Source organism: Melozone crissalis, unplaced genomic scaffold, assembly GCF_028551555.1.
Source record: "Melozone crissalis strain CALT ecotype California unplaced genomic scaffold, PUWL_Pcris_2 ptg000018l_1, whole genome shotgun sequence".
Taxonomy (NCBI): Eukaryota; Metazoa; Chordata; class Aves; order Passeriformes; family Passerellidae; genus Melozone; species Melozone crissalis.
Window position 1 is genome coordinate 39,269,142 of NW_026535796.1, and position 25,053 is coordinate 39,294,194.

At 39.8% G+C, this 25,053-nt stretch overlaps 1 protein-coding gene across 2 annotated transcripts; it reads left to right on the top strand.

Annotated features, from left to right (window-relative positions):
• The first annotated feature begins 1,546 nt into the window (after positions 1-1,546).
• On the top strand, positions 1,547-24,382 carry ZC3H14 (zinc finger CCCH-type containing 14). Of its 2 annotated transcripts, XM_054276242.1 has the most exons (17): positions 1,547-1,636; positions 2,391-2,433; positions 5,695-5,809; positions 8,679-8,719; positions 8,868-9,063; positions 9,408-9,828; positions 11,225-11,385; positions 12,440-12,540; positions 13,218-13,373; positions 14,819-14,893; positions 15,335-15,491; positions 17,023-17,246; positions 19,302-19,422; positions 20,344-20,480; positions 21,429-21,523; positions 22,373-22,479; positions 23,087-24,382. In XM_054276242.1, exons 1-17 carry the CDS (start codon positions 1,601-1,603, stop codon positions 23,091-23,093), a joined length of 2,193 nt encoding a protein of 730 aa, XP_054132217.1. In that variant the 5' UTR covers positions 1,547-1,600; the 3' UTR covers positions 23,094-24,382. The 2 variants fall into 2 exon arrangements, with proteins under 2 accessions (XP_054132217.1, XP_054132219.1); XM_054276244.1 differs by lacking the exon at positions 2,391-2,433 and having other exon boundaries at positions 1,576-1,636.
• The last annotated feature ends 671 nt before the right edge of the window (positions 24,383-25,053 follow it).

The following is a 25,053-nucleotide window of genomic DNA, read 5'->3' on the forward strand; positions in this document are numbered from 1 at the left end:
GTTTGCCTCAAATATTACTTCTTTTTTGCTTACTATTATGCTTACCTTGTAGGCTTGTCATCACATCATTCTTCTCTCCTCTGTAACTAATCCCTTGTAGCAGTAAGAGATGCTTGTAGTGGGTGTAGATGTCTGTGCCGGGTGTGTGTGGTCGGTTTTGGCAGTGGAGAGGCTACAGGGGTGACTTCTGTGAGAAGCTGCTGGAAGCTTCCTCCATGTCTGATAAGGAAAATGTCAGCCAGCTCCAGGATGGACTCTCCACTGGCCAAGGCCAAGCCCATCAGTGGCCCTGGTAGCACCGCTGCGATGAAGGGTAGAAAAGTTATTGTGCACAAGCAAATTTCAGCCCGAGAGAGGAATGACAATATACGATAGGAACAGCTCTGCAGAGCCAAGGTCAGTGCAGAAGGAGGGGCAGGAGCTGCTCCGGGCACCAGAGCCAAGATTCCCCTGCAGCCCGTGGTGAACACCATGGTGAGGCAGCTGGGCCCCTGAATCCTATGGAGGTCAACAGGGGAGCAGAGATCCACCTGCAGCCCATGGAAGGAAGACCCCACGCAGGAGCACATGAATGCCTGGAGGCAGTGGATGTGTGGGAAGCCCGTGCTGGAGCAGCTCCCAGCAGGACCCATGGCCTTGTGAGAGATGAGCCCACGCTGGAGCAGGTTTGCCACAGGGACCAGTGACCCTGTGGGGGAACTGTGGGGACAGCCTGTTCCTGAAGGACAGACTGACTGTACCTGTGGGATAGGGACCCGTGGCGAGGCCATTTGTGAGGAACTGCAGCCCGTGAAGAGGATTCCCACAGCAGTGAGTATGCAGCCTGTGTGGCAGAGTGTTTCTGCTGGGAGCAGGGAGAAGGAAACAGTGTCAGAGCAAACAGGTGATGAACTGACCCCAACCCCCATTCCCCGGTGTTGGGGGGAGACAGGCAGGGAATCAGAAATAAAATTAAATGCAGGGAGAAGGAAGGGATGCCGGGAAAGTGTTTTAAGACTTGGGTTTATTTCTCATTATCCTACTCTGTTTTGATTGTTAATTAAACTAATTTCCCCAACTCTGTTTTATCCATGACAGTAATCAGTGAGTGAGGTCTCCTGTTCTTGATCTCTATACATGAGGCTTGTTGGTCTATTTTCTTCCTCCTGCCTTGATGGGGAAAGGAGGTGATAAGAGGTTGTGATGGGGACCAGGAAACCTATATAGCTGTCGTGTGACATTAAGAGTTACTTGAATACTTTTTATATAGCTATACCATAATTTATTAGTTTTTTAACAGATAACAGAGTATTCAATTTGTGTAATTCCCGAGAAAGAGCATAATATAGGAACAACCCCGCAGTTGTGTTCCGGCATTCAGAGTTACGCGCTTCCCTGTGGGGCGGCCCGGAGCCGGCCCTGCGACTCCTCAGCCCCGGCTCCGCCCGCCGCTCCCCCCGCGGCCCCGCCGCGCTGCGGCCGCCGCCCGCCAGGGGGCGGTGCCGGCGGAGGCCGCGCGCAGAGCCCGAGCGGCGCTCGGTACCCGCGCGGGCGGCGGTGGGAGCTGGGCCCGGGGCCGCGGGGATCTGGCCGGAACGGACGGGGGCGGCTCGCCGCGGCCATGGAGATCGGCACCGAGATCAGCCGCAAGATCCGGGTGAGACAGAAGCAGCCGGGTCGCTCCCTCCGCCCGCGGCAGGAGGCCGGGCCCGCGTGTGGGGCAGGCCCGGCCGGCGGCTGAGGCACCGGGCTCCGGCCGGCCCCCCCGTCACTGCTGCCGGCCGCGGGGTCCTTCGGCCTCGGGACTCCCCGGGAGGGCGGGAGCAGGAGAGTCGTTTTTGTGGGAAGCGGAGTGGGGGCACCCCTGTGCCCCGACGGGCAGCTGCCGGGTGCCGTCGGTGTCCCGGGGCTGCCGCTGTCGCCCTGCAGAGCCCGGCCGGCCCCGGGGCTGCCCGGGGGGCGCGCAGCTCGGCCGGGTGGGAGCCCCCGGTACCGGCAGGGCCTGTCAGCCGCTCACACTCGGCGGTCACCGTTTGGAAATCCCGGCAGGTTTCTGTTTCCCTGCTGAGCTGGGAATTACCTTTTATCAAATCAACTTAGATTTTTAGGTTTTTTTGCACTTTATGAGTCCGGGTGGTCTCTGCTCAAAAAAGGCCAGCTGGGACGCGGAGGTTGGATGGTAGCGCAGGCACTGGTCTGTACGGTAGAGAGAGTGAGATTCCGTTACTCTGCTGTCAGCCCCTCGCTGTTAGAACGTTCCTATCCTGAGAGTAGAGAGTAGGAAAAGTTTAACATGTTAAATTAGTATGCTCAAACAGTAAATGAAAGAAACTTTGCTAAGCCTCCCACATCTTTAAAGTTAGAAATACTTTGTTGATCCATCCCTTAAACAATATTTCATTATTTTTTAGGGTGCTATAAAAGGAAAGTTACAGGAGCTGGGGGCTTATGTTGGTAAGTTTTGCCATGTGTTCAGCAATCTTTAGATCATTTTTGTTATGTAGGAAAAAACCCAGCTTAGCTAATGGAACTTACTGTTACCTGTGTTATTGCATACAGAAGCCTTAAGCATGAGAAGAAATATCTGAAGTGCTGGACTAGTGAGAAAGAAAGACATATACTTGACAAAATATTATAGTAAGCATAAGAGGAAGCAGTAAGTGAACATCAGTATATGAAGAACTAAAAGAAAACAACTAAGAAGTCGGTCTAATAATCTTCCCTTTTATAAATGGTGGCAAGGGATTTGAAAGAAAAACAAACCATGATGTGAATATCTAAGGAAATTTCTTTGAAGCATTAGGAGAAACATTATATAAAGCAAGAGCCTTGGAAATACAGCAGCAGGTAGCTGTGACCACTCTGAGATGGAATCAGTCTTTCTTAGGCATATTTTTAACAGCTCTTGAATTCAGAGTGAGGTGTCTGTTGAAATTAGGAGGGAGGACAAAGATGAGTGAGTGGCTTAGGAAATTAAAAGGCCAGGTCAGAAACATTATGTGGGACAAACCTTTAAAATGAAAGAGCTGTGTTGAGCTAATTCTGTTGAAATACATGTATCTGAATCTTAGAGGCAGGGGGAGATTTTATTTTGGCTTGTGGCAGGAGGGGTGAGCCATGTGAACATCTGTGGTCTTATGGGTTTGTTTTTTCTGAACCTTGGAAGAAATGGGTGTTGCACTTCAGAGCAGCTCTTTTCTGCAGCAGTAGAAGTTGGTAACTTAACACAGCATTCTGTTGGAAACAAAATACCTCAGTCCTGAAACTGCATTGTTGTTGTCTGTCATGCTTCTTGGATTTCAGGTGAAGAAAAGGAATTGAAAGCATAATTTAGTGATCCTGTGAGTTGCAGGGCCAAGTTCAAAGTTTGTTTGAGCCCAAATTCATCTTCTTTCCTGTTTTAAGGGAGGCATTGTATTTATGGAAAAATTTATGGACAAATGTATTGGCTCCATAGAAGGGAGTTACCTATGAGCTGATATTCTGAACTCAGTTGGTGCCTAGGAACCATGTTTAGAACTTTTTAATTGTAAAATCATCTTTTTCACCATCTCAAAGCTTTTTAAGTAACTAATTTTTTGTTGTTTGGTTGGTTGGGGTTTTTACCATCATTCCAGGTTTCAGTTTCTCAGTCCTTGATTCTTTGCTTTCCTCTGTATTTCTGAAATAAAAGTCTTTCTTGTCTCTAATACTGAGATGCTGGTAGAATACTAGCCATGATTGATTCCAGCTGTGACTCTTCTTTCTTTGTTTGCCTTCTGTCTCTGTGTTCAGAGGACAGGTTTCCTGTATTCCCTGGACCAGCAGACAATGTCTGCAGTTTCTTCTCAGTCAGCTTCTGAACTTCTTTAAATAACTTTGTATTCTTTATTGCTAAGTCTGTCTTGCCTTGGCCTCTTTTTTCTTTTTAAACCACTGTTTCCAAACTTCTGTGATTTTTCAGGTTTCTTTTCTTGACTAGAGTATTTTGAACAACTTTTAAAGTAATCTTTTTCAAAAACTGTCCATGTCTTCTTTCAGGTAACCAGTAAAAAGTTGGTTCTCCATTATTCTAGCCTCTGCACAAGAACCATGCATTCTTTCTTTCTGTACCTGCTAATTCTTTTCTCTTGAAAACTCTTCTACAAAAAGATGTTTTGAAACTAACTTGCTGTGTAGAGCTTACAAAGGAAATATTCATGTATTTAAAGCAAGATGAAGTAAGTTAATTCTTCATCAGGTAGGAAATTTTTCAAAAGGCTGTAGTTCCACGTGCAGTTTAAGTTGGCATAAGCCAACTAAATTACTAAGTTTCCACAGTTACTGAGAAAGTAGTAACTTACAAAGTAGTAACCTCCTTCTTCTATCATACTGTTACAGGTAATTGTGCTAACTTATGCTTTTATCTATACTTAAAGTATCTTCTTTACTTTATCATGTGTTGAACCGCCTGAAGAACTTATGTTTAAAAGTAGCTTGGCCAGTAAATAAAATTCATTCTAAGGTCCTAGGTCTGAACATTGGTCCGCCTTGTGCAGCTTGTAGTTTGCAGTGAAAAAGAAACCCAAACACAAAGCAACAACAACAAAAACTGAAACAAACAAAAAGCCCCCAAAAAGAAGTGAGGGTTTAAGCTTGGAATGGGTTATGTTCAGCCAGTTGAGTAGTGGTAGTGCAGGTACAATGTGTGAATTGTGTTTTTGTAGTCTAGGGGAGAGGGAAATTATTTACAGTGTACATAGGTATAGAAGAAAGGCAATTCCTTTCATTTGGATTTTGATTTGTATTTTTCATTTTTTAGGTCTTTTTAGTGTTGTGTTCTGTCTTAGCTTGATTAAATAAGCACAGCTGTATCAGTACCTTGATTCAGATTCATAATTTGAGGTATTTCCCAGCTGTTTGCACTTACTATTGTTATGATCACATGATGCCATGGAGTGGGATTGGAGAGCATGAGATGTTTGATTAAACTAAATTGAAGTCAGTGCTCAAGAAGCACAACTAATGCCTTTGAGCAATAATTGTGGCAGAGGCCAGAGCTAGGCCAAAGCAAAATACCAAACACCAAACTCCCCATACCCTTAATGTGGTGATGTTGGGCTCTAAGCACCTTCCTGTGCATTCTGAGGAGTGGGAGTGCCTTGTATGCAAGGGAATGGATTTCTCACAGTGTATGAAATTGCATGTATTAGAGAGTAGAAGTTCAGTCTTGAGCTTGCTGGGATTTGTTTTATTTTTGTAGGTAGAAAATGTGGTAGTTAAATCTGGAAGTTAGTACAGTTTTGATTTGTTCAATGCACATATCAGAAATGGATATTTATTTGTTTAGTTTCTGTAACTAAAGGAAATTTAACAAGGGGAAGGTGCTGTATTTGGCAATATTTGAGGTGATGAATATTGTAGATTTTTTTAGTTTGCTGGTATTCAAGAAAAAGGATATAGGCAGCGGAATGGCTTTCTTTTATTTTGTTCTTCTTTCCATTCTGTTTACTCCCTTTTTAAATACACTGATCTTCAGCTTATGCTCTTGTGGAGCTGAGGGTCTTTTATTCCTTGCTTGTAGATGAGACTTGTATTGAATCTTATAGGAAATGGAAGACTTGTTAATTTGCTTCCCTAATCCTCTGCACAGTCTTTATAGTAAGATAGAAAGAAAATGGTTACTTGTTTAAAGATGTTTGTTATGTCTTCCATGATTTATTATACTTTAAAACAATGTGTTTCTCTTTCTATTAGATGAAGAGCTCCCTGATTATATTATGGTTATGGTGGCCAATAAGAAGAGTCAAGAGCAGATGACAGAAGACCTTTCCCTTTTCCTTGGAAACAATACTGTCAGGTTTACTGTCTGGTATGTTTGCAAGCTGCTTGTCACACTTCTTATCAGTAGTGCACGACTGCTTTCTATAAGTGACACCTGACATTTAAAAAAGTTATTTATCTTCCCATTATGTAATTTGTATTAATAATAACTTCTACTTTGCATGTCTAATAAGTACATTAGTTTTAGTCTGTCAGCAGTTAGGCTTTTGAGGTGATAGTTAGATGGAAAAGGGCTGGAGGACATTTTTGTTTATAGGCCAGTCAGATTTGTAAATAAAGTGCTCAGATAAGTAGGGGCTGTATGTTGACTTAAAATTATTCCTGCAAAAGCCCCTGTGAGCATGAGAGCATTGTTCACTGCAGTTAGATGTGAAGGACCAATCTGTTTGCTTTTATGCTAACAGTGCTTCAGGTTGCTGTGCATGGGAATTACTATATCAGGGCAGATGAGCAGTGGATCTAATTCTGTGTGCTGTCTTTGACAAGGCTTAGCACCAAATGCTTAGGTATTCCCACCTCTCAGGCTATTTATTTATTACCACCACCCAAATCCAAAACTCCAAAGTAGAACCTCAGAATTACTGTGAACAGGACAAGTTAGCAACACTTCAACTCTGCTGTCAGCTCCTGACAATGTAGATTAATTTATTCCATGTTGCATGACAAATTTAGGCATTATATTTCTCATGCATTTTCTAATACTGAATTTATTCTACAGTAGAAACCTGTAAGTAAATCCACATTTCAGACATTTGACTCTAGTGATTTTGTTGCTTTCAGAGTTATGTATTTTTTCAAGTTAATCTTATTTCTGAATCTCCTACCTGATAGAGCTTTGAAGGTCATTATTTGATTTTTGTGTACATGAGAAAAATACTACAATTTTTTCTCTTTTTCAGTTTGCTTTCTTTGACATATTCATACTGACATTACATTCTGTTCCAATATTTCTTCTATGTAATTGCTTCCTATGAGTTTTTCTGTTATTGAATAGCAGAGAGAAACATTTTAGAAGTTGGCTATGTTATGAAATCGTAAATACTGACAAAAAATGAAAAATAGTTCCAGCTATTACAATTCACTGTATTAGCTATTTAAACTGATGGATTTTCAGGTGATAATGTAACTTGTGTGGATGTAGTTTGATTTTACTTAGGTTTCATTTTTCTCCTGGCATTTGTCAAAAATATAATAGAGGAGTACAATTAAGCATGTACCTTTTTTTGAAAACTGCACTGGCATTTCTTTGCTGCCTCTTGTGGCCTGCCTAGGTGCAGCTTTTGGGTTTCAGCGTATCAGGAAATCATACAGTTGTCTTTCTCGTGGTAGTTTTGGGAATCAGATGAATGAAATTTACACAAGTGGATGAGGATGTAGCTCCTGTATTATGGTCTTGACTGAATCCTGATATACAGTAAAAAATAGTGTAGCAGAAAACACTTTCAGGGCTTTGTAAATGAAATGAAAAAATAATAAATATGTAGAGAAAGCAAATTTCATCAAAGAAATCAAGATCATTTTATATATTTATATTTTAAATGATGTATTGACTATATGCACATATACCACCAGCTGGTTCTGACACCTGCTTAAATTTTAAACATAGTGACTGTTTTAACCCTAAGTCAGTATTCTTCAGTATTCTTATTTTATATATATATATATATAAATACAGTGCTAAGACCTGTGAATAAGCTATAAGGGAACTGGTGGAAAAGTGTTACATAGCATTGTAACTGTGAGTTTTATATGCTTTTACTTCTTCTAAAGGCAACTCGGAATGTATATGTTCTTAAATGTTGGTGAAATGCAGTACTCAGCAAGATCTGCCTTCCTTGGTTTGTCTCTAGCTGGTAATTTTGGGCCGTCTGGCAAAAGTTTCACAGCAATTGTGACAAACCTGGCAATCCTGCTGGTTGGCCACCACTTCTTACCCTGACAAAGTGTCAGATCAGATATTCTGAGGTCAGTGTGAAAACTGATCTGCATCTCCAGAGCTCAGCTGACAAGTGTTCTGGTGAAAGCTCACAAGGAGAACAAGTATAAGCCTTCATTATACCCACATGCAGCCTTTGCAATTTGTTCTTGTCCCTTAGCTCATTTCAAATATTCAGCCAAAATTATAGACTTGCCCATTATCAGGTTTAAATTCCAAGTAAGATATGAGTTTAAGTGTTGAGGTTTTTTTCTTTCTTCTCACTGTAATACCTGTTTATTTTTGAGCAGCCTTATTGTATTAAAGCCACATAATTTTTTGTGTTACTTCAGCTTAGTGCCTTTTTCACAGGCAAAGGGCAGATTTGGTACTTGGCTGAGATATTTTTGCTCACCAGCACATCTCAGAGAGTATGTTGGTATATACAAAGCATGGTGGGAGAGTCCTGAGAATCTTACATACTATGTATATATATATGTATATATATATATATATAACAGTTATATACTGTTTGAGTTTGTATTTTCAATTATGTTTAACTCTACTGTGTAATTAAAGTTTCATATACAAAGTAAAATTTTAGGCTATGCTTTAGGCTTCTAACTTAGGTTTTTTGAATCAATCTTTTTGATACTTAACTCCATTGATTGTAGTGAAAAGTGGATAGTACTGGCTTTGAATAACTAAATGCCAAAAGTAGATGATGTGATGAATACTCTGCCTGCATGTGCATGACATATTGGAGGCAAGGTACTTCAAGCCTCCCTTTTGAGGTTAAACATACTGTGGTTGATGGAAAGTAAAGTCTTAAGGGTGGAAAGGCAGTGGGTTTCCAAAAAATGATCAGTTTCTGTCTATCTCTAGACAGATATCTCTGTCTTTATCAGTCTGAATGTAAGTTAAAGTTTTTTAATTCTCTTTTTTCTCTTTTGCTTCCTTCCCTGTCTGCTGTCTATTTCAGGCTCCATGGTGTTTTGGATAAGCTGCGATCTGTGACTACTGGTAAGTAAGAAAATTAAATTTTGAGTGAAGAGAGGCTTATTTTTTCTGTGCAGTATTATATGTCTGAGTTGTAAAAATATCTTGTCTGTTTCGTTATTTTTTTGGTTCTGTGGTTTAATGTAAAAGTGAAAGGTACCTGTCTCCACAGAACCAACCAGTGTAAAATCTTCAGAATCGAATATCTTTGAGAGCAACCTGCCTCCCAGCAAAAGCAGCTCATGTGTGAGTGATGAGAGGAGACGGGAGGATATCTTGCCCCCTCTTGCAGTGTCAAGCACTCGGACTGAAAGAAATGACTCCAGAGTTTCAACCAGCTCACAGGAGCAGAGGAATGCTGCTTCCAGGTGAGGCTGCTGGCTACTTCCTAATACACCTTCAGACACCAGTAGTTGTGTGAGTGTAATAGCCATTCTAAAGAGTACAGCCACTTGGAAAGATACAAGTAATTTTGAAGAGTGAAGCATTGCTACAATTTGTTGTACAAAGAAACATTAAATCAGAACTCAGTTCTTTAAGCAACGTAGCTCAAAGATTAGATTAGGGCTTAGATTAATTACCCAAACTGAAAAATATCAGTGTGTTAAATTTGTATAAACAGTACTACATTAATGATTCTTGATTAAAAGACAATTCTCATTTTCCAGGACTTGACTTGCAGATAATAGTTGGTGATTTCTTTTTTAATCAGGCAGTCTTGCGAAGATGGTTCTGCATCCCGCTTAACGTCTACGGTCAAGCCTCTGAGGGAATTGTCACCTTCTGAAGCTGTTATTGACATTAAACCTGAACCAGATGATCTAATTGATGAAGACCTAAACTTTGTGCAGGAGAATCCTTTGTCACGGAAGAAACCCATTGTGACTGTGACTTACGGTTCCTCTCGTCCCTCGGCCGAGATCTACCGGCCCCCAGCTGTCAGGAGTGCAGATGGAAACGTTCATGTGCCCAGATTGTCTCAGCAGGGCAGCCTGCAGGGGAGCCGCCAGTTAGACACACAAGGCTGCAGGTCTCTGGAAACAGGCCAGCTGTGCAATCCAGAAGCATTTGGCAGCTTAGCAGAAGGTCACAGACCCACCTCCAAACTCGGTGCTGATAAAGTGGGCAGTGAGGTTGGTACAACCTTAACTATTGCGAAACTCTATTCTTGTTAGGAACCTGAATTGCTATGTATGCTTCAGTAAAATCTTCACCTCAGAGAAATCAAAAGACTTCTGTCACTGGTACCAGGTTTGAGATTTCATCCTTTGAGTCCACTGGTAAAAAGAGATTGCATAATTTGACATCATTATCTGAGAGCTTGCTGCATTTCAGGGTTAATTACCATATTCATCTTCATGTCATCCTGACTTGGACTAACAGGTTAGCACATTATTGAGGTTCATATGATGAATCAGAAATTATAATTCTGATCTTAAGCTCATTGAATAAGCGATATGTATATAGCCCCAGCTTTACACAGTCTTGTAAATCAGGATTTTTGGCACGCTGTTTATTAACCCAGATACATTGATGATGATGAGGATTATTATTACTATTCTCTTTAGAACCATGTCAGTTAAGAATTCTTTGGGATGGATGTTGGACAAGGATAAACTAAAAGATGATTGCTGCCCTAAGTACTTTGGAGGCCAAGCTAAGCCAGTCAGGGTGGTAGTCCTAGCTGATAGACTATCTGTGTGAATGAAGAGCCTTTTTTGAGAGGAATGAAGATAGTTATGGCTACTAATGTTGTAATGATTTTACAAACCCTGTGTTGCAAGTGCATCTATGTTTATTGCAGCTCATAAAGTTCTCTGTCTTTGCCACTGCTTAATTCTGTATAAAGGATAATGAATTTTACTTGGAAATCTAGAATGCTTTACAAAGATACATTCTGGTGTCTTAGTTTTTGAGAATGGAGAAGAGCAAATGAGAATATAGTGATTTATTTAATGTACATAAATCATTGATCAATGTCAGGAACATCTCACCTTGGAAAGGTCTTGTGATACTTTTCTTCTGTTACTCTTGCATGAATAATGTCTAGAAGAGACAACAGGGACCTTGCACTATCTAAACTGGACCATTCTGACTGTGTGTAACAATTAGCATCCTTTGAAATATGTAGTTTTCTTGCTTAAAATGAGTCGTTACACCTGTCTGAAATTAGAGTTGATACAGAGGAAGAAAGTAATTTTTACTGATTGCACTTTCCTCTTTCAGTCTTTCAACATACTCATCAGATGAGTGCTATAAATTTCTTTGGAAAACCCTGGTTTCCTGTAGGCGTTGGATAATTTTTCTGTACTTGAGAGATTTTTTTCTTATTTTTTCCTAAGTGGTGTTTACACTTTCATTTCCAGTGAGATGTTTCAGTGTAAATGTGTCTGATTTTCACATTACCCAGAGCAGTCACTTGTCCAATTGGAAGGGAAGTTCTCCATCTCCTGGCTCCAGGTGGAATTGCAGTGCTTTCTTTGCTGGTTTCTACTAAATGAGCCGTTTTGCCTGCTCTGTGCGTTGTAGGAGGAAAACTCCAGGAAGAGACGGCTGCCTGTTGTAAGCTCGGTGGTCAAGGTGAAAAAGTTCTGTAATGATCGAGAAGATGAAGAGGAAGAGGAAGACTATGGATTGCGAACAGGAAGCATCTCCAGCAGTGTGTCTGTGCCTGCAAAGCCAGAAAGAAGGTACTGAAGATCTCAGTGTTTGAGTTTTCAAGAATTAATATAACAAATGAAAACTTTGTAAGTGGGGAAAATCAGTTTGCACTTTCAAAAATTGACAGACAAAATTTAGTAAACAATTTTAGTATTTTTTTTACTATCTCACAACTCTGTGGATGAGATGCCTGTTTATGCCTATGATTTTGTAACCTCTTTTCATTATTGCATGTAAGATGCAATAGAGTGTGATTTTTTACATTATTTGGGTGAAGCTTACTGGCAAAAGAACATGAATGTTGACATGTTTCATACCAGGTATTTATTGTGGTAAAATGATTTTTCAGTAATTTGATTTATTTTCAGGAATTTTTTTCAAACCAGTTATCACTTGTTCTTTAAGGTGATTTTAGCTTTTCAAACAGTCTTCAGAGGTTTTTCCCTTTTTTCTGCTCCCTAATTCTATCCAAATGTCAGGCATTAGTCAAAATACATACCTTTTGTATCTGATATTTAACAATAGAGTAAGAGCATATAAACTAGAGAAGAGATGGTTCTACTGACCTACAGTGATAGTTGCATAAGATTTATTGTAAGTTAATATACTGTATTTAATTTATCTTCAGTTCCACAGCACATTGGTCTGATTTAAGATTCCTTACTGTTGATGTTAAAGACAGGCAGAAAGCCTCTTTTTACAAATAATATGTTTTTGATAGAGTCATTCTAATTATGCAGCTGGATCATATTTCTCAGGATGGCTGCATAGTTATTGGTGCCAGCACAAACAGCAAGAGATAAGTGGTGGGCAGAGGTGGAAAGAAATTAGTACAGAGAGTGCCTTTCATATGTAGCATGGTTTTACAGCAGCTTGAGAGGTGAAATCACACATCTGGACTTCCATTTTTTAGAGCATTTTGTGGATCCTCATCTTCTGAGAAAATAGATTAACTGAAAACTGTTTTGGATAAAATAATTGTAGATGATTTCTGTTAATATATTCCTGTTGAAATAACTGTCTTTAACATGGATACTGTTGCTGTACAATCCGTGTCCAATTAATTTTTTTTATTTCCTTTAGGCCTTCGTTGCCGCCTTCAAAACAGGCCAATAAGAACTTAATACTGAAAGCAATCTCTGAAGCACAGGAATCAGTTACAAAAACAACCAATTATTCCACTGGTAATTAGCATTGATTTTGCTTGTGTTAATCTGTGATATTTCCAAATTCTCTTGTATAAATCCAAGCTAAAGAAAGCACTTGGAGATAAGACAGAATGCTAAATAGCAAGTCAGTTATACTTGAGGGATTTACTGTGTCCTGTTTCATTGCATTGATGTTCAGTGATGAATTATAAAAACATAAATGAGGGAGAGGGTCTTTTTGAACCTAAGTGATCCTATGAATCTGCTGCCATTTCTTTGTTCTATTCTATTTGCAAGCACTTCAGCAAAGGGTAGCTAGCATCATATGAAGAGACATATTGATGATCCATGATTATTTATATGAAAGATGGAAAAGTGATTTCAAAACTCTCAGAAAGTACCATGTTAATTATATGTAGAAGTGGATGACTGAATGCTTTGCTGTTGTCACTGTAATCCTTCTCATGCTGTTTTGTCTTACAAGTAGGAGTTCCGAGGTGCCACTCAAGGTGCTCTGTGCACATGCACAAATACACTTGAACAATAAAAATTTTACAGGTAGCCAAAGGTGCTTTTTGTGGAGACAGATGCTTGGGGATTTTGTGTGTGTGTAGGAATTTGTGAGAGTTATTTTAGCACAATATGTCTAAAAGCAGTACTATTGTGTGATCGGGTAGTATGTAAATGATTTACCATTGTTTCTCTATTTAAAGTTCCACAGAAACAGACTGTTCCAGTTGCACCGAGAACTCGAATTAGCCCAGAAGAATCACAGTTAGAAGTAATTCATGTGCAAAGCAGACTGCCTGTTCTGAGTTCTCAGCTTCAAGTAGAAGAGTCAAAGGAGCAGACGGTTGAAGAAATTCAAGGTCATCTGATAATATTTTTCAAGAATTTATACTAGGGAATATCATTTTACCAGCTGAGCAGAGAAAAGTAAAGGAATGCTTTTAATTTTTAAATCTGCATCAGAAGTTGCATGCAGAACTGCCCTGAAGACCATGCAGCTTTCAAAAGCATGGCTGTCAGATAGATCCATGTATCCAAACACACACACAGACAACCTCAGGGGATTTAATCAGTAAGCAAAGAATGTTACAGCTCTGTGGCATGTCACTGAAGAATAATTTTGCATAAGCACTTACATTTGGATAGCTTCTCTTTTCCTCATCCTTTGCATATTTTCCTTAGTATCTTGTAGGAGTAATTCTGTCACAAAGCTTAAGTGAGAGTGAAGATACTCCAGAGTATTTGGAACAATTTTCCAGCATATGAAGTCTTAAAAGATTCTTTCAACACATGGTTTCCACACAAATGGTTATAGTGTTTTATTTTTCAGTTTAAATATAAGAATACTCTATTTGCTCTTACAGGGCAGCTGATACCAGGCTAACTGTGTCAGCTTTGGTTTTTACTTCTGTTTTGAATTTCCTAAAGGGCATAATACTTAAAGGCAGTCAAAGTGCCTTTTCAGCATGGTTTTCTTATAGACGATGGGGGATTGTCTTCGTTAGTCACAAGGAATCATAGAAGTAAGGCAGGAGAAAAAATATTTCTGTAACAAGTACTTAGTTGATACTTGCTAACTGTTTAGATATTTGGATAATGAATCAAATTTGGTTTTGAGTAAGATTTTTGTTACATCATTCTATGATCATTGTAAAGGAACGGTAAATATTCATTATTTTAAAAAGATTTTTGCAGCTGCTTATTCCTAATATAAATGTATTTGGAATCTTTCTGCCACCTCAAAGTATGTGAGAAAAAGTTTTATCAGCCTTTGAATTAATGCACAGAAAATAATTATGCTAAATATTTTCACTCTTTTGCCATTGAAATGGAAATGGCAACTTGCTTAGGAAATGTACAGAAAGCAAAATTAAATTTTTAAGCCATATCTCAAATGTAGAACAGTGCTGCTCTGATTTGCTCTTTTAAGAAGATTATAAAGTAGTCCCTTGCTACTTGCTTTCCTCTGTGTGTGTTTTCTAAATGGCCAACTCTTCTACAAATGAGGAGGAGGAATTTGGCCTTCATCAGTTGCTGTGCCCACAGACCTCATTTGTACTGAGCAGCAATTATGGGAACGAGTAGTGTCCTACAGTGCTTAGATTTTGCCATGTTACTGTTCCTGAAACAGTGGGAAAAGGGTTCATCATAATAATGAAAATGACTTTTAAAATGTTAAAAGTGTGAATGTTTTTGTTGTTGATTTTTTTTATCAAAAGAATTAAGAGAGTGTGCCTCAATTCTCTAATCTATAGTTTCATGTTGACATGCTGTTAAATATGCTTCTTATTGCTGTTTTTTTTAGGAATTGAACAAAAGGAGCTCTCTTGTCGGCTTCAGATTGATCCTATGATTGAAGATGCCTTGCAAATGTCTCAGGGTTAAGTCTCGTTATCTTTTATTTTCAAACCTAATATTACTGGCCATTGAATGTTAAGATACTCCTTTTCAATTAATTATACTGATTTCTACAATTACCTAGTTTCTGCATCTCTAAGGAATGAGTGCATTACATTAGTAGCTGTTCAGAGGATGAGAGATTTAGAGGGGGAGGGGAGTTGTACCCTGTTCAATGCTGTTTCAGCATAGCCATTCCACTTATAAAATTTCCTGATCTGACCTAATATGGCTTATGACTTCTGTGGATCCACCCCTGTGAAATTAACAGGAAAGTAAAAATGTTTACTGGAAACTACTGGGAAAAAATTAAAACAAAGTAAGATTAGCTTCGTGACCATGTAAATTGATATTAGAAATATGCTATAAGAGTACAACTGCCACCTTATTTTACTCTTTTCTATGTAATGTTCTCCCAATGCAGATTACTGTGACCCAGAGTCTCTGGTGCACTCAGATACTCGCTCGTTCATCCTGAAGAAGCCCAGGCTGTCAGAGGAGATGGCGCCACAGATTCAGCAGCTGGGGAAGAAGGGCACAGAGGCCGTGCGAGTTCACTCAGCACGTCTCATACAGACACGGTGAAAAGCTACTGCATTTAGGAGGGTTGCTAGTCACATTGCTTGTTTGAGGTTTAGATGGAGCCATTTGGTCAGACTTGTGCTTTGTCAGGTCAGTCAGGAGGTGTGAAATCATGCAAAATGGATTGACTTTGAATAGTAGAAGAAAAAAAGCAGGGGCAAAAAGCCTCACAGGAATCCCTCTCTAGGAAAATAATTGTAGGGTCAACTGTAGCTTGAGCATGTCTGATTTGCAAGAAAGAAGAAGGAGCTGAAAGTACTGCTCTTCTGTTCTGATTTCTGAAATCTTAGTCAAGTAACCATTTTGCTTAAATTGCCTTTAGTTTTATACCTGTTTCACCCTTGGATTACATTTCTTAAGAAACATCTTTATTTAAACACAATATTGAGTGTGGTGAATCCTGGACAATGATTTAAGGCTCCTTACTGGAGAGTTTGACCAGGAGAAGCTTCAAGTTCATGTCAGCTTCAAACAAAGTTCCAGGTAACAAATAGTCCTACCTGTTACAAGTTAAAGCCACTCTGAACAGCATGATGAACTTCATCACCTGGGCTGCTGTGCTTGAGAATCTGCTGGTGTTTCCTTTCTGTGAGTGGCTTTCAGCAGCCTGTGTTAATTGAAAACAAAACCAGTACTGAGCCAACAAATCCAAAAGGATAACCTGGCAATATCACAATTGAAAGCTGTGACTGTGCTATAGGAGAGAGGTACATTTTTGTATGTGAATAGTCAGTTTCTGACTGCTTCAGTCTGAAAGTTCTAGCTCACGATGATATTCATGTTCTGGTTTCTGTCCTCTTAAAGGCATTCTACAGTGTAGTTGCTTTTAGCCTCACTTCATAGGGAAGCAAAGGTTATCCCATTGCTGGTTGTCCAAGATGAGAACTCCACAGTTCTCCAATTCTTAGAATCACTTGTCATTCAGGAAATCCTTCAGGTGAAATGGATGGGATGGTGAAAGACTGGAGAAAATGTATGTGTTCCCTGTTTTAATGCTGCTTCTTATCCATGCTGACTACAGATACAGGACGCTAGGCTATTGGTGTCTGACCTTTTAGTCTGGCTGAGTGTCAAGGTTCTTAGTCTCAGTATTGCAATTCTCTCATCCTAGTTCTAAAAACTTTTACACCACTTGTTTCATAATGTGCTTTTCAGTAATTTTGAGGAGACACGTTTGGTGTGTTAAAAGGTTTGTAATTCCAAGAGTGGTATTTGCTCTCTTTTTCTGCCTCAAAACTGCAAATTCCACAGGATTGACTGTTTGTAAATGAGTTTTTGGATCTGTCTGTTGAGCAGAATGCAGCTAACTGAACTTGTACCTAGAGCTGTAGTTCTTATTAGTGCCTCAAGGGAGACCAGAAGTCCAACTGCTAACTGGAGTGCATTACCAGTAATTGCTAAAAGAAGGTCTGTTACTGCTTGACTCCCCATTGATTAGCTTGTACTACTTTCACTCACTACCACAGCTCACATTCACTCAAATGTCTTGAGTCAGAAAATGTAAATTTACTGCATTTCTTTGTTTGACAGAGACCAGCTTGCACAGCCAGAGAAACCTGCTAGTCCCAAGTTCATTGTGACCCTGGATGGTGTGCCCAGTCCACCAGGATACCTCTCTGATCAGGAGGAGGAAGAGATGTGTCTAATGGAAGGATTGAGGCCAGTTACCCAGCACATGTGTGCTGGCAGAGGATTGAAAGGTCTTCGAGCACAGCACATGCAGATTGTAACCAGGCAGCTGGAGAACTGTGATGGTAATTACACTGACCAACAGGGTGTAACCTTGCCTGTTGCCTGAGCATGGCTACACCTCCTGGATATAGAAACCAAAGTGGTGGTGTTTATTCTTCAAATTAGAGCATTTTTTAGGCAAATGCAATCTGGGAGTTCATCTCTTCAGAAGCCTTTGTCTTGGAATATTAGAACAATTCGGCACATGGTAGTTCTTGACACATCTCAGTATTGGTAAAAATTTTGTTGGGTTTGTTTAGTTGGTTGGGTTTGTTTGTTTTGGGTTTGTTAGTTTGTTTGTTGTCTTTTTGGTTTTCTGCAAATGTAGTTGGTCTTCATTGTCAGAAATCTGCCCTTCTGGTTGACCTGTTATAATTTGTCCCTGTGATGTTACAGTTAACACACTGACAATGCCTTGAACCTTTAACTATATGTCAGATGGTATTCATGTTTCTGTCAAGGGTTGTGGCACCAGAAGGAGCCTGGTAGTGTAAGGTGTTGGTAGAGTCCAGTGGCTAGCACCTGAAAGAAGAACTTAACAGTGCGTGATTTTACAGATTTTTCTATATTTTCTTTCTATATTTCTTTTGAATAACATAGGAACTTGCTTGCTGAACCACATGCTTGAATTGTTTAGAATGCTGACATGGTGATAAAAAACACAGAGGCTACAGTTCTGTCATAGGCCTCTTGAATACATGCCTGAGGGCTGTGCTTGCATTCATGTTTTTTACTTAGCTTTCTTAAGAAAATAAGGATCTTTATTTAATGTAGTAGCAGTGTGTCCAAATTTCTGAACTAAATAACGAATACTGTTTGGTGCTGTACTGAGAACCCTTAAATTGCATGGATCCAGCTGTAAATGTGTAATGCAAATATGAGAGCACCATAGCAAAAGATCTTTTATGTCCTTTCAGTTCCCTGGCTGCAGAAGTACTGCACATATCAGGCAGCCTTAAAGATTAAGGGAATGTTGTGTATTCATGCACTTTACTGGCACAGAGAAACAGAGTACTTCTTGCAAATCCATGCTTTGCTGTGTGTAGCCTCAGACTCCTCACCAAAGCTATTTGGTAGAGGAGCGTGTTGCCAGCACAGTCCTAGCTCTTTTGAGGATTCCTGTGAATTTTCAGGGGTGGCACTGGAGCTCACACACAACCAGATCCTTGTGGAAGTGATCTGCATGAGCCAGTGTGGTCCTACTACAGGATGGCATTATTTGGCTGTGGTGGGTTGCAAGGAGAAGGCATAAATGAGGCTAAGGATGGAATGAAGCTGGAGCAATTTGTGTCATCAGTGGGATCAGAGAACGAAGTCTAGGCAGTGCTGGAAAACTTTGAAGAGCCAAAGGTTTAGGCAGATTTGGGAAAATAAGACAACAGCAACCTATGTACAATTGTCTGAATTTGGAGAATAAGGTTTTATAAGCAATTTAAATAGGAGAAAGTCAAAGTCCCATGTTCCTGTAAGGGTAGTGAAGGTGTGGAATGTTTCAGCTTAGAGTTTCTTAAAATACTTTTTGGATTAGAGTCTGGGTTCAGGTAACTGAAGTGTCTTAACAAATTACATAGAAGTGGTTCTCTTTCAGTATATGCCCCCATAATAATAAATCTGATTATCATAAAACTTGATTTTTAGCTTTCATCTCTTGAAATAATTTTCTAGAGTAAAAAATGTCTTGGAGAAACATGGCTATAATTAACTCATGCTCAGCAGAGCAGTCATAATTCAGGTTCAGTTGGGATCATTGCCTGTCTGTCCAAGTCTTAAAATCAAAATTCAGATTGAAAAGGAAAACTGATTTATTTTGCTTGTAAACAGTGCTAATTTGATCTTTTATGATCAAGCTGCCAAAAGGCAGCTGTCAGTCTAGTATTATGACTTTCCATTTTATAGTTTTGGAAATTTTCTTCAGAAATAATGATGTACTAAACTTTTACTGTCATAACTTTTTTGATTAAGAGAGAATAGAAGTACAGTGTATTTTGATTATGCTAGATTGTTTACACCAAGTTGCATGTAGAATTATAAAGGTCCCAGCTTAGGGTTGTTTTTTTTTCTTCTTTCTTACCATCCAGTGGAAATGGAAGACTTAAGTATGCTACAAAAGCAGGAGAAGGTGCTGGAGCGCTGCAAGTACTGGCCTGCCTGTAAAAATGGGGATGAATGTGTGTACCATCACCCCACACTACCTTGCAAGTGAGTAGTACAGAGCTCATCCACTTGCTATGCTATTTTGATTTTCATACCAGAGCTGCAGACTTCTGCTCTGTGTCAGAAATATTCCAAGGCAGCACAAACCTGTCAGGACAGGATCAGAGCTAGATTACCACACTGTTATTCCTTCTGTTTTCTGCCCCTCTCCCAAGTGTCAGGACACAGGGATGGCTGCTGACCCTTGCAGAAGAAAGCTTTAGTTTACAGTACAGGCTGGCGTTCATGAGTTGCTTGAAGATGCAGGAATTAGCATCTTAAAAGAATAGGCACTTTTCTGCCAGCTGTTACAGTGCTTTTGAAGGTTAGGTTATCTTAAGTAGTAATGCAGTGATTATGGGTTTTAAATTTGAAAGAGAAGGTGAACTCTTGAATGTGCCCTGTGCCTTTGACTTCTCTTCCATAAGCAGGAACAGTCCAGGAAAACAGTGCCTGTTTTGAGGTAACTCTTACCAGATTGGGTAACTTCAGTTACTTGGACAGATGAATTACCTTATAAATTCTGGTGTAACTCAATTCAAAATAAAACTCTTCAGAGAAAACTGAAGGAGACTGTGTTACTGGGGAACACTGCACCCCTCTCTGGGGAAGGTCTGATTTCACATTGCCTTTGCCACTCTGCCACACAGTTGGAGGGACATGTCCTGGCTTGCACCAAGGAGTTTGGGACCAAACTGCCCTGAGAGTGAGGTGGTTCAGTTGTTCACTGCATGGAGGGGGGGTCTGCAGGAAGAGCAGCTGAGTGCAGCTGGGTGGGTGCACAGCTTGTGCACTACACCCTGTGCCCCACTTGGGAAGGAACCAAGACATGCCCCAGCCCTGCTGCACCTCTGACTTTCATGTGCAAGAGATGTTCAGGGATTTTGCTCCAAGTATGAGGTTTTGACTCAATTTCTTTTCCCTCAGAGTTTTTCCTAACTGCAAATTTGCTGATAAATGTCTGTTCATCCATCCAAACTGTAAATACGACGCAAAGTGCACTAAGCCAGACTGTCCTTACACTCATGCCAGTCGACGAACCCCCCATCCATCTCCTAAACCAGGTGAGCACATCTTGTTTTCTGGGCTTTCAATGATAGTGCTGAAGGAACAACAGTATTTTTGGAAGCAGAAGCTGATAGTGATGAATTTTTTTTTTTTTCTTGAGTTAAAGTAATTTTCTTACAACTCTTAGTGCAAGATGAAGAATAATAATCCAGTGCTACTGCAAAAACTGTTACCAGAAAAATCCTCCAACGCTTTTATGCAGGAGTTCCTATGAGAGCTGTTCAAGGCCAAAGTGGTGACTTGCATAAGTTGTCTGTTTCTCTGAAGGGATTAGCCAGCACTGCAGTTTTGCTCAGATTTTTTTCTTAAATTGGACACATGTTGTACCAAGGCCTTGTGACACACACTGAAAACAGTCTCCTGCCTATGAACATTTTATTCTTTAATGCCAGTGTAGGAGTGAAGTTAGTGTAGTGATGAGATGACTTTTGGGATGAGGTTACTTGATGAAGGCAGTAGCTATGTTTGATATGGGTTGGTGTTGAGCCTTTGAACCATGCTGAGGTGCAAGGACTTTACTGCATGATCTTCTGGAAGTAATTTAGCCCCTAGTCACAGTTCATGCAGTTTGTAACCTTGCCAGACCCCAAGCACAATGTGCTTGTCTCCTGTATCATTTCCAGCAGCTCCTCCATATTCCTGGAAAGTGCAAAACTCTAACAGGCTTCCTGCTGTCTAAATTTAACATCTGAGATTCTCTGCCTACCAGAATCTCTGTGATGGGAAGAACTAAGTTAAATGATTACCTGATAGCCTTGTTTTACTCCAGGATCTCCTAACTGCATTGGGAAATGCTGTTTTTATTTCTTGCTGAATTTTGGTGTAATATAAGATGGAATTTTTAGCAGAAAGATTGATATATTTAAGGTTGTGCAGAGCTGTCTTGAAAAGGCAATTTATTCTGATCCAGACTCACTTCCTGTTCTTTTTGTTTCTGCTGTTAGCACCCCTGCCCACACTGTCCGTACCCTCCAGCAGTCCGCTGTGCAAGTTTTTTCCAGCTTGTAAGAAAATGGAGTGTCCATTTTACCACCCAAAAGTAAGATATATCTCCTGTCTTCCTTCCTTTCTAGAAAGAGACTTAAAACATGCTACTTTGGGACAGGAAATGTTACTAGGATTTAACACTTTTTTCTTTACTGTTCACATTTTGACTTTGCCTTATAAGAAGAATACACAAAAGTAGTGATTTAAGGAATTTGGAAAATTATACTTTCAGTTATCTTTCTACCAAATGCTGCTGGGGAGCTTCAAACAGGACAGAACTCTTCAAAATATACCCAGCCAGGATGCTGGGGGCAGAGAGGAGCCTTTTGGGAAGGAATATGTCTCAAGACTCTTGACTCTTCCTTCAGATATGCTGCAAAATACAAAAACTTTAAAGATTGCCCAGTTACCCTAAAATTTATTAATGTAATCTTTGTACCACAGGAGTCTATTACTTGGCTACTTGTATAGAATTGTGTCCCTGCATGTAATGCCAGGAGGTGTAGTGCTTTTTCCAGCCCTAATAATGCCAAAATACCCATGCTCAGATACTATTAGCCAGATACTCTGGCTTTTCTCCCCCCTCAGGTAATGCTGTGTCATGCTCCCAACTTGTACACAGAGATCAATTTAAGCTGAACTCTGTAAACTCTTGCGAGCAAAGGAATCTCCACCAGTCAGTGCAGTGGCAGTTTTGGAGCATGAAATTCATAGTTGGTCCTTCTTGAAAAGGATTTTTTGTCACTGGGTTGAGCTGGTTGCCCTGGTGGAGGCAGGTGTTGGCTCAGTTGCAGGTGAGAAGTGTGACACAGCAATACCAGGGTCACAGTGCAGCTCAGCATGTTCAGGAGTTCAGGCAGCCAGCACTGAGCAGCCTCTTCTGAAATACTTTTGGTTTCAGCATTGTAGGTTTAATACACAGTGTACAAGACCAGACTGCACTTTCTACCATCCCACTGTTGCTGTACCTCCACGCCATGCCTTGAAATGGACTCGAACTCAAGCCAGGTGAGAAATACTCTAAACCTAACCAAGAAAAATAAAAGGTATGTTATGGCATTACTAATGTAGTTTTTCTCACAGAAGTAATGTGTGAGAGGAACAGCAAAGATGTATGAAGAAACATACCCCTTATGGGCAGCTTTCTTTTGAAGACAGCCCTGTGCTGTTGTTTGGTAGTAGTTGTATAAACATTAACTAATGTGATGCAAGCCTGATAAACAGGTGCCCTGCAGCTGAGACACAGCAGTCACTGGAATCCTGACCTGGACAGGGCGGTGTTTTCTGAGTTGTAGCTGAATAAAGCTGAAGATCCTTTTACCATTGTTTGATCTTATGTCTAAGCTGTCTTTTCCACAACAGGTTCAGCTGTTTTCTTGGAGTGTTTCTGGCAGAGCAGCTCCTTCCTGTCCTCTGCCTGTGCTTTCATAAACAGTAGCGGACTTCCCAAAGCTGCAGCTATGGGCCTGCCATAAAGGCTCATGTGGTTTAATGGTCCAATCCCCTCTGCAAAGGTTTTAACCATTACAGGGATGGGGCATGGAGCAGTTCTCAAATCATCTTTACAGAGGGGCAGAATTGCTTCTTATGGAATTGTTTTTTTCTTCCTCCTCAGTGAGTGAATATGATACAGCCTGGGACTGAGCTTTGCCTCCTCTGGACAGTAGAGGACAGGAGGATCGACCACCAGGACACAGGATGCTAGGAAAGACTCATACATTTTGGACTTTGAATATACATTGTTTTCATAAAACGAGATTGATTGCATACTTGAAATGTCTCTAATTTTCCAAGTTTGTAAGTTTGGACAATTTTACATTTTTTTTACGCTGTAAGAAAAAAACATCTGTGTAAGAAAAGTTTTAAGTTCCATTAAAAACCTTCAAAGCACATTTTGTGTTCTGTTTGTGTAATGTTCCTTGTTTAAGGGTTGGTGTGTTGAAGAATAAAGTATGGCAGCAGAAGCACTTAGAAAGCTTATTCCTGTGTTGGGATTGTACTGGAAGTACTTTTTGAGCAAGTGTTTGGTACAGTGCACATGGCTGCACTGCTGTCCCAGCACCCAGGGACTGGGTAAAGACAAGTGCTTTGTCTTTTGGGTGTTGTTCAGTGCAGTGGTTTTGTCACAGTCCTTCTGCTCTTTAAAATGGGGACAAAAAGACAAGGGAAAAAAGCAGCTTTATAAGCCAGAACAATTAAAGAATTATTGATACTGTTCTCCACTTAAAAACCCTATGAATTGCCACTTCACTTGAAAATAGATACTCTGAGATGTCTCCATTTATACCCAGAAGAAAGAACCCTGAACTTCTAAGGAATTCTTTTTTCCTTCTGTGCACACTGTGGTTTTCTCCTTCTAGAAAAATAATGCACACACATGCCCATAAATACTGTTCAGTGTTATTAAAATGATGAAAAGTGTTGAACAGTAACATAAATGCACTTTTTTATTAAATCTTTTTTTATATTTTGGGGAACTACATTTTCACAAAAATATACAAAAGAATTTCTTTTTACAAATATTTACATTCAATATCAGAAAACAATGATAGCTACATATTTTAAACTTAAATTTGACAAATATAGTCTTGAATTCCGAAACTTAACACTCCAGGAAAAGTATTTTTAATTTTTTTTAAATAAAGTACTCAAAGTTCATATTCAAATTTTAAAAAATCTTAATTAATGCAAAAATCTGACATTTAATTTGTATATATATATATATATATATATACTTTAAATAAACATACAACATTGTTACAGGAATTAGATGTTCATGGTGGAAACCAAAATGGAGTACACTTAAACCCATGATCCATATAATATATGACCATACCTTTGGACTAGTTTAAAATACCTTTTTTTCTTTTTTTTTCTTGTTAAAGCAAGAGGGATTATCTGACACACTCCATAATGAAACAACAAATCTGAACAGACAACCGCATTTTAAGCTTAAAGAACTACAGTAAAATATTTTTGTGAGGTGACCTGACAGGGGGCTGGAGAGGAGAGGATGTGCTCTGCTGTTGCACAGAGCACTGCTGGAATGGGTTTCCAGATGAAAGACTGCAAAGAACATTATTTTTTCTACAGAATTTCCCAATGCCTTCCTTAGCTGTCCCTTGCAGAAACAGCTGCCACCATGAAGCTATTTTCCATGTGAGATGAGGAGACAATTTGTAAGGGCAGCAGAAGACCAGGACCATCTCCATTGCTGCATTTCCACTGCTGTGCTGGGCTGTCACCAACCCACAGTGTTCAGTGTGAGAAAAGCTTTTCCTCTGCTAAAAACAGTGAACAAACCAAGCTACAAAGCTAAACTTGCATTTTTTTTAAAAATTAAATGATTCTAATGCATTTACTTAGTTTGTTACATTTTCAAGTTATCATTTTGGGCTGGAGTGTATTCTAATATGGAATTTTACATTAAAAATGCTTTAGCTTGCTTCACAAATCAGTAATGCAGCTTTTCCATTACTTTATTCTGTATACCTGTAACTGAACTAAAAAGCAGAAATTAAGCTAATTACCAGATACTGCTTAAAAAAAAAAAATCAAGCTATTTTGCACCTGAAACCACAA

Bases quoted from the DNA above. Each gene is read 5' to 3' on its own strand.
- ZC3H14 (XM_054276242.1), top strand. From the start codon at position 1,601: ATGGAGATCGGCACCGAGATCAGCCGCAAGATCCGG. The intron at 8,720-8,867 runs GTAAGTAAGAAA...CTGTCTCCACAG, and splicing joins GCTGCGATCTGTGACTACTG to AACCAACCAGTGTAAAATCT. The intron at 12,541-13,217 runs GTAATTAGCATT...CTCTATTTAAAG, and splicing joins AACAACCAATTATTCCACTG to TTCCACAGAAACAGACTGTT.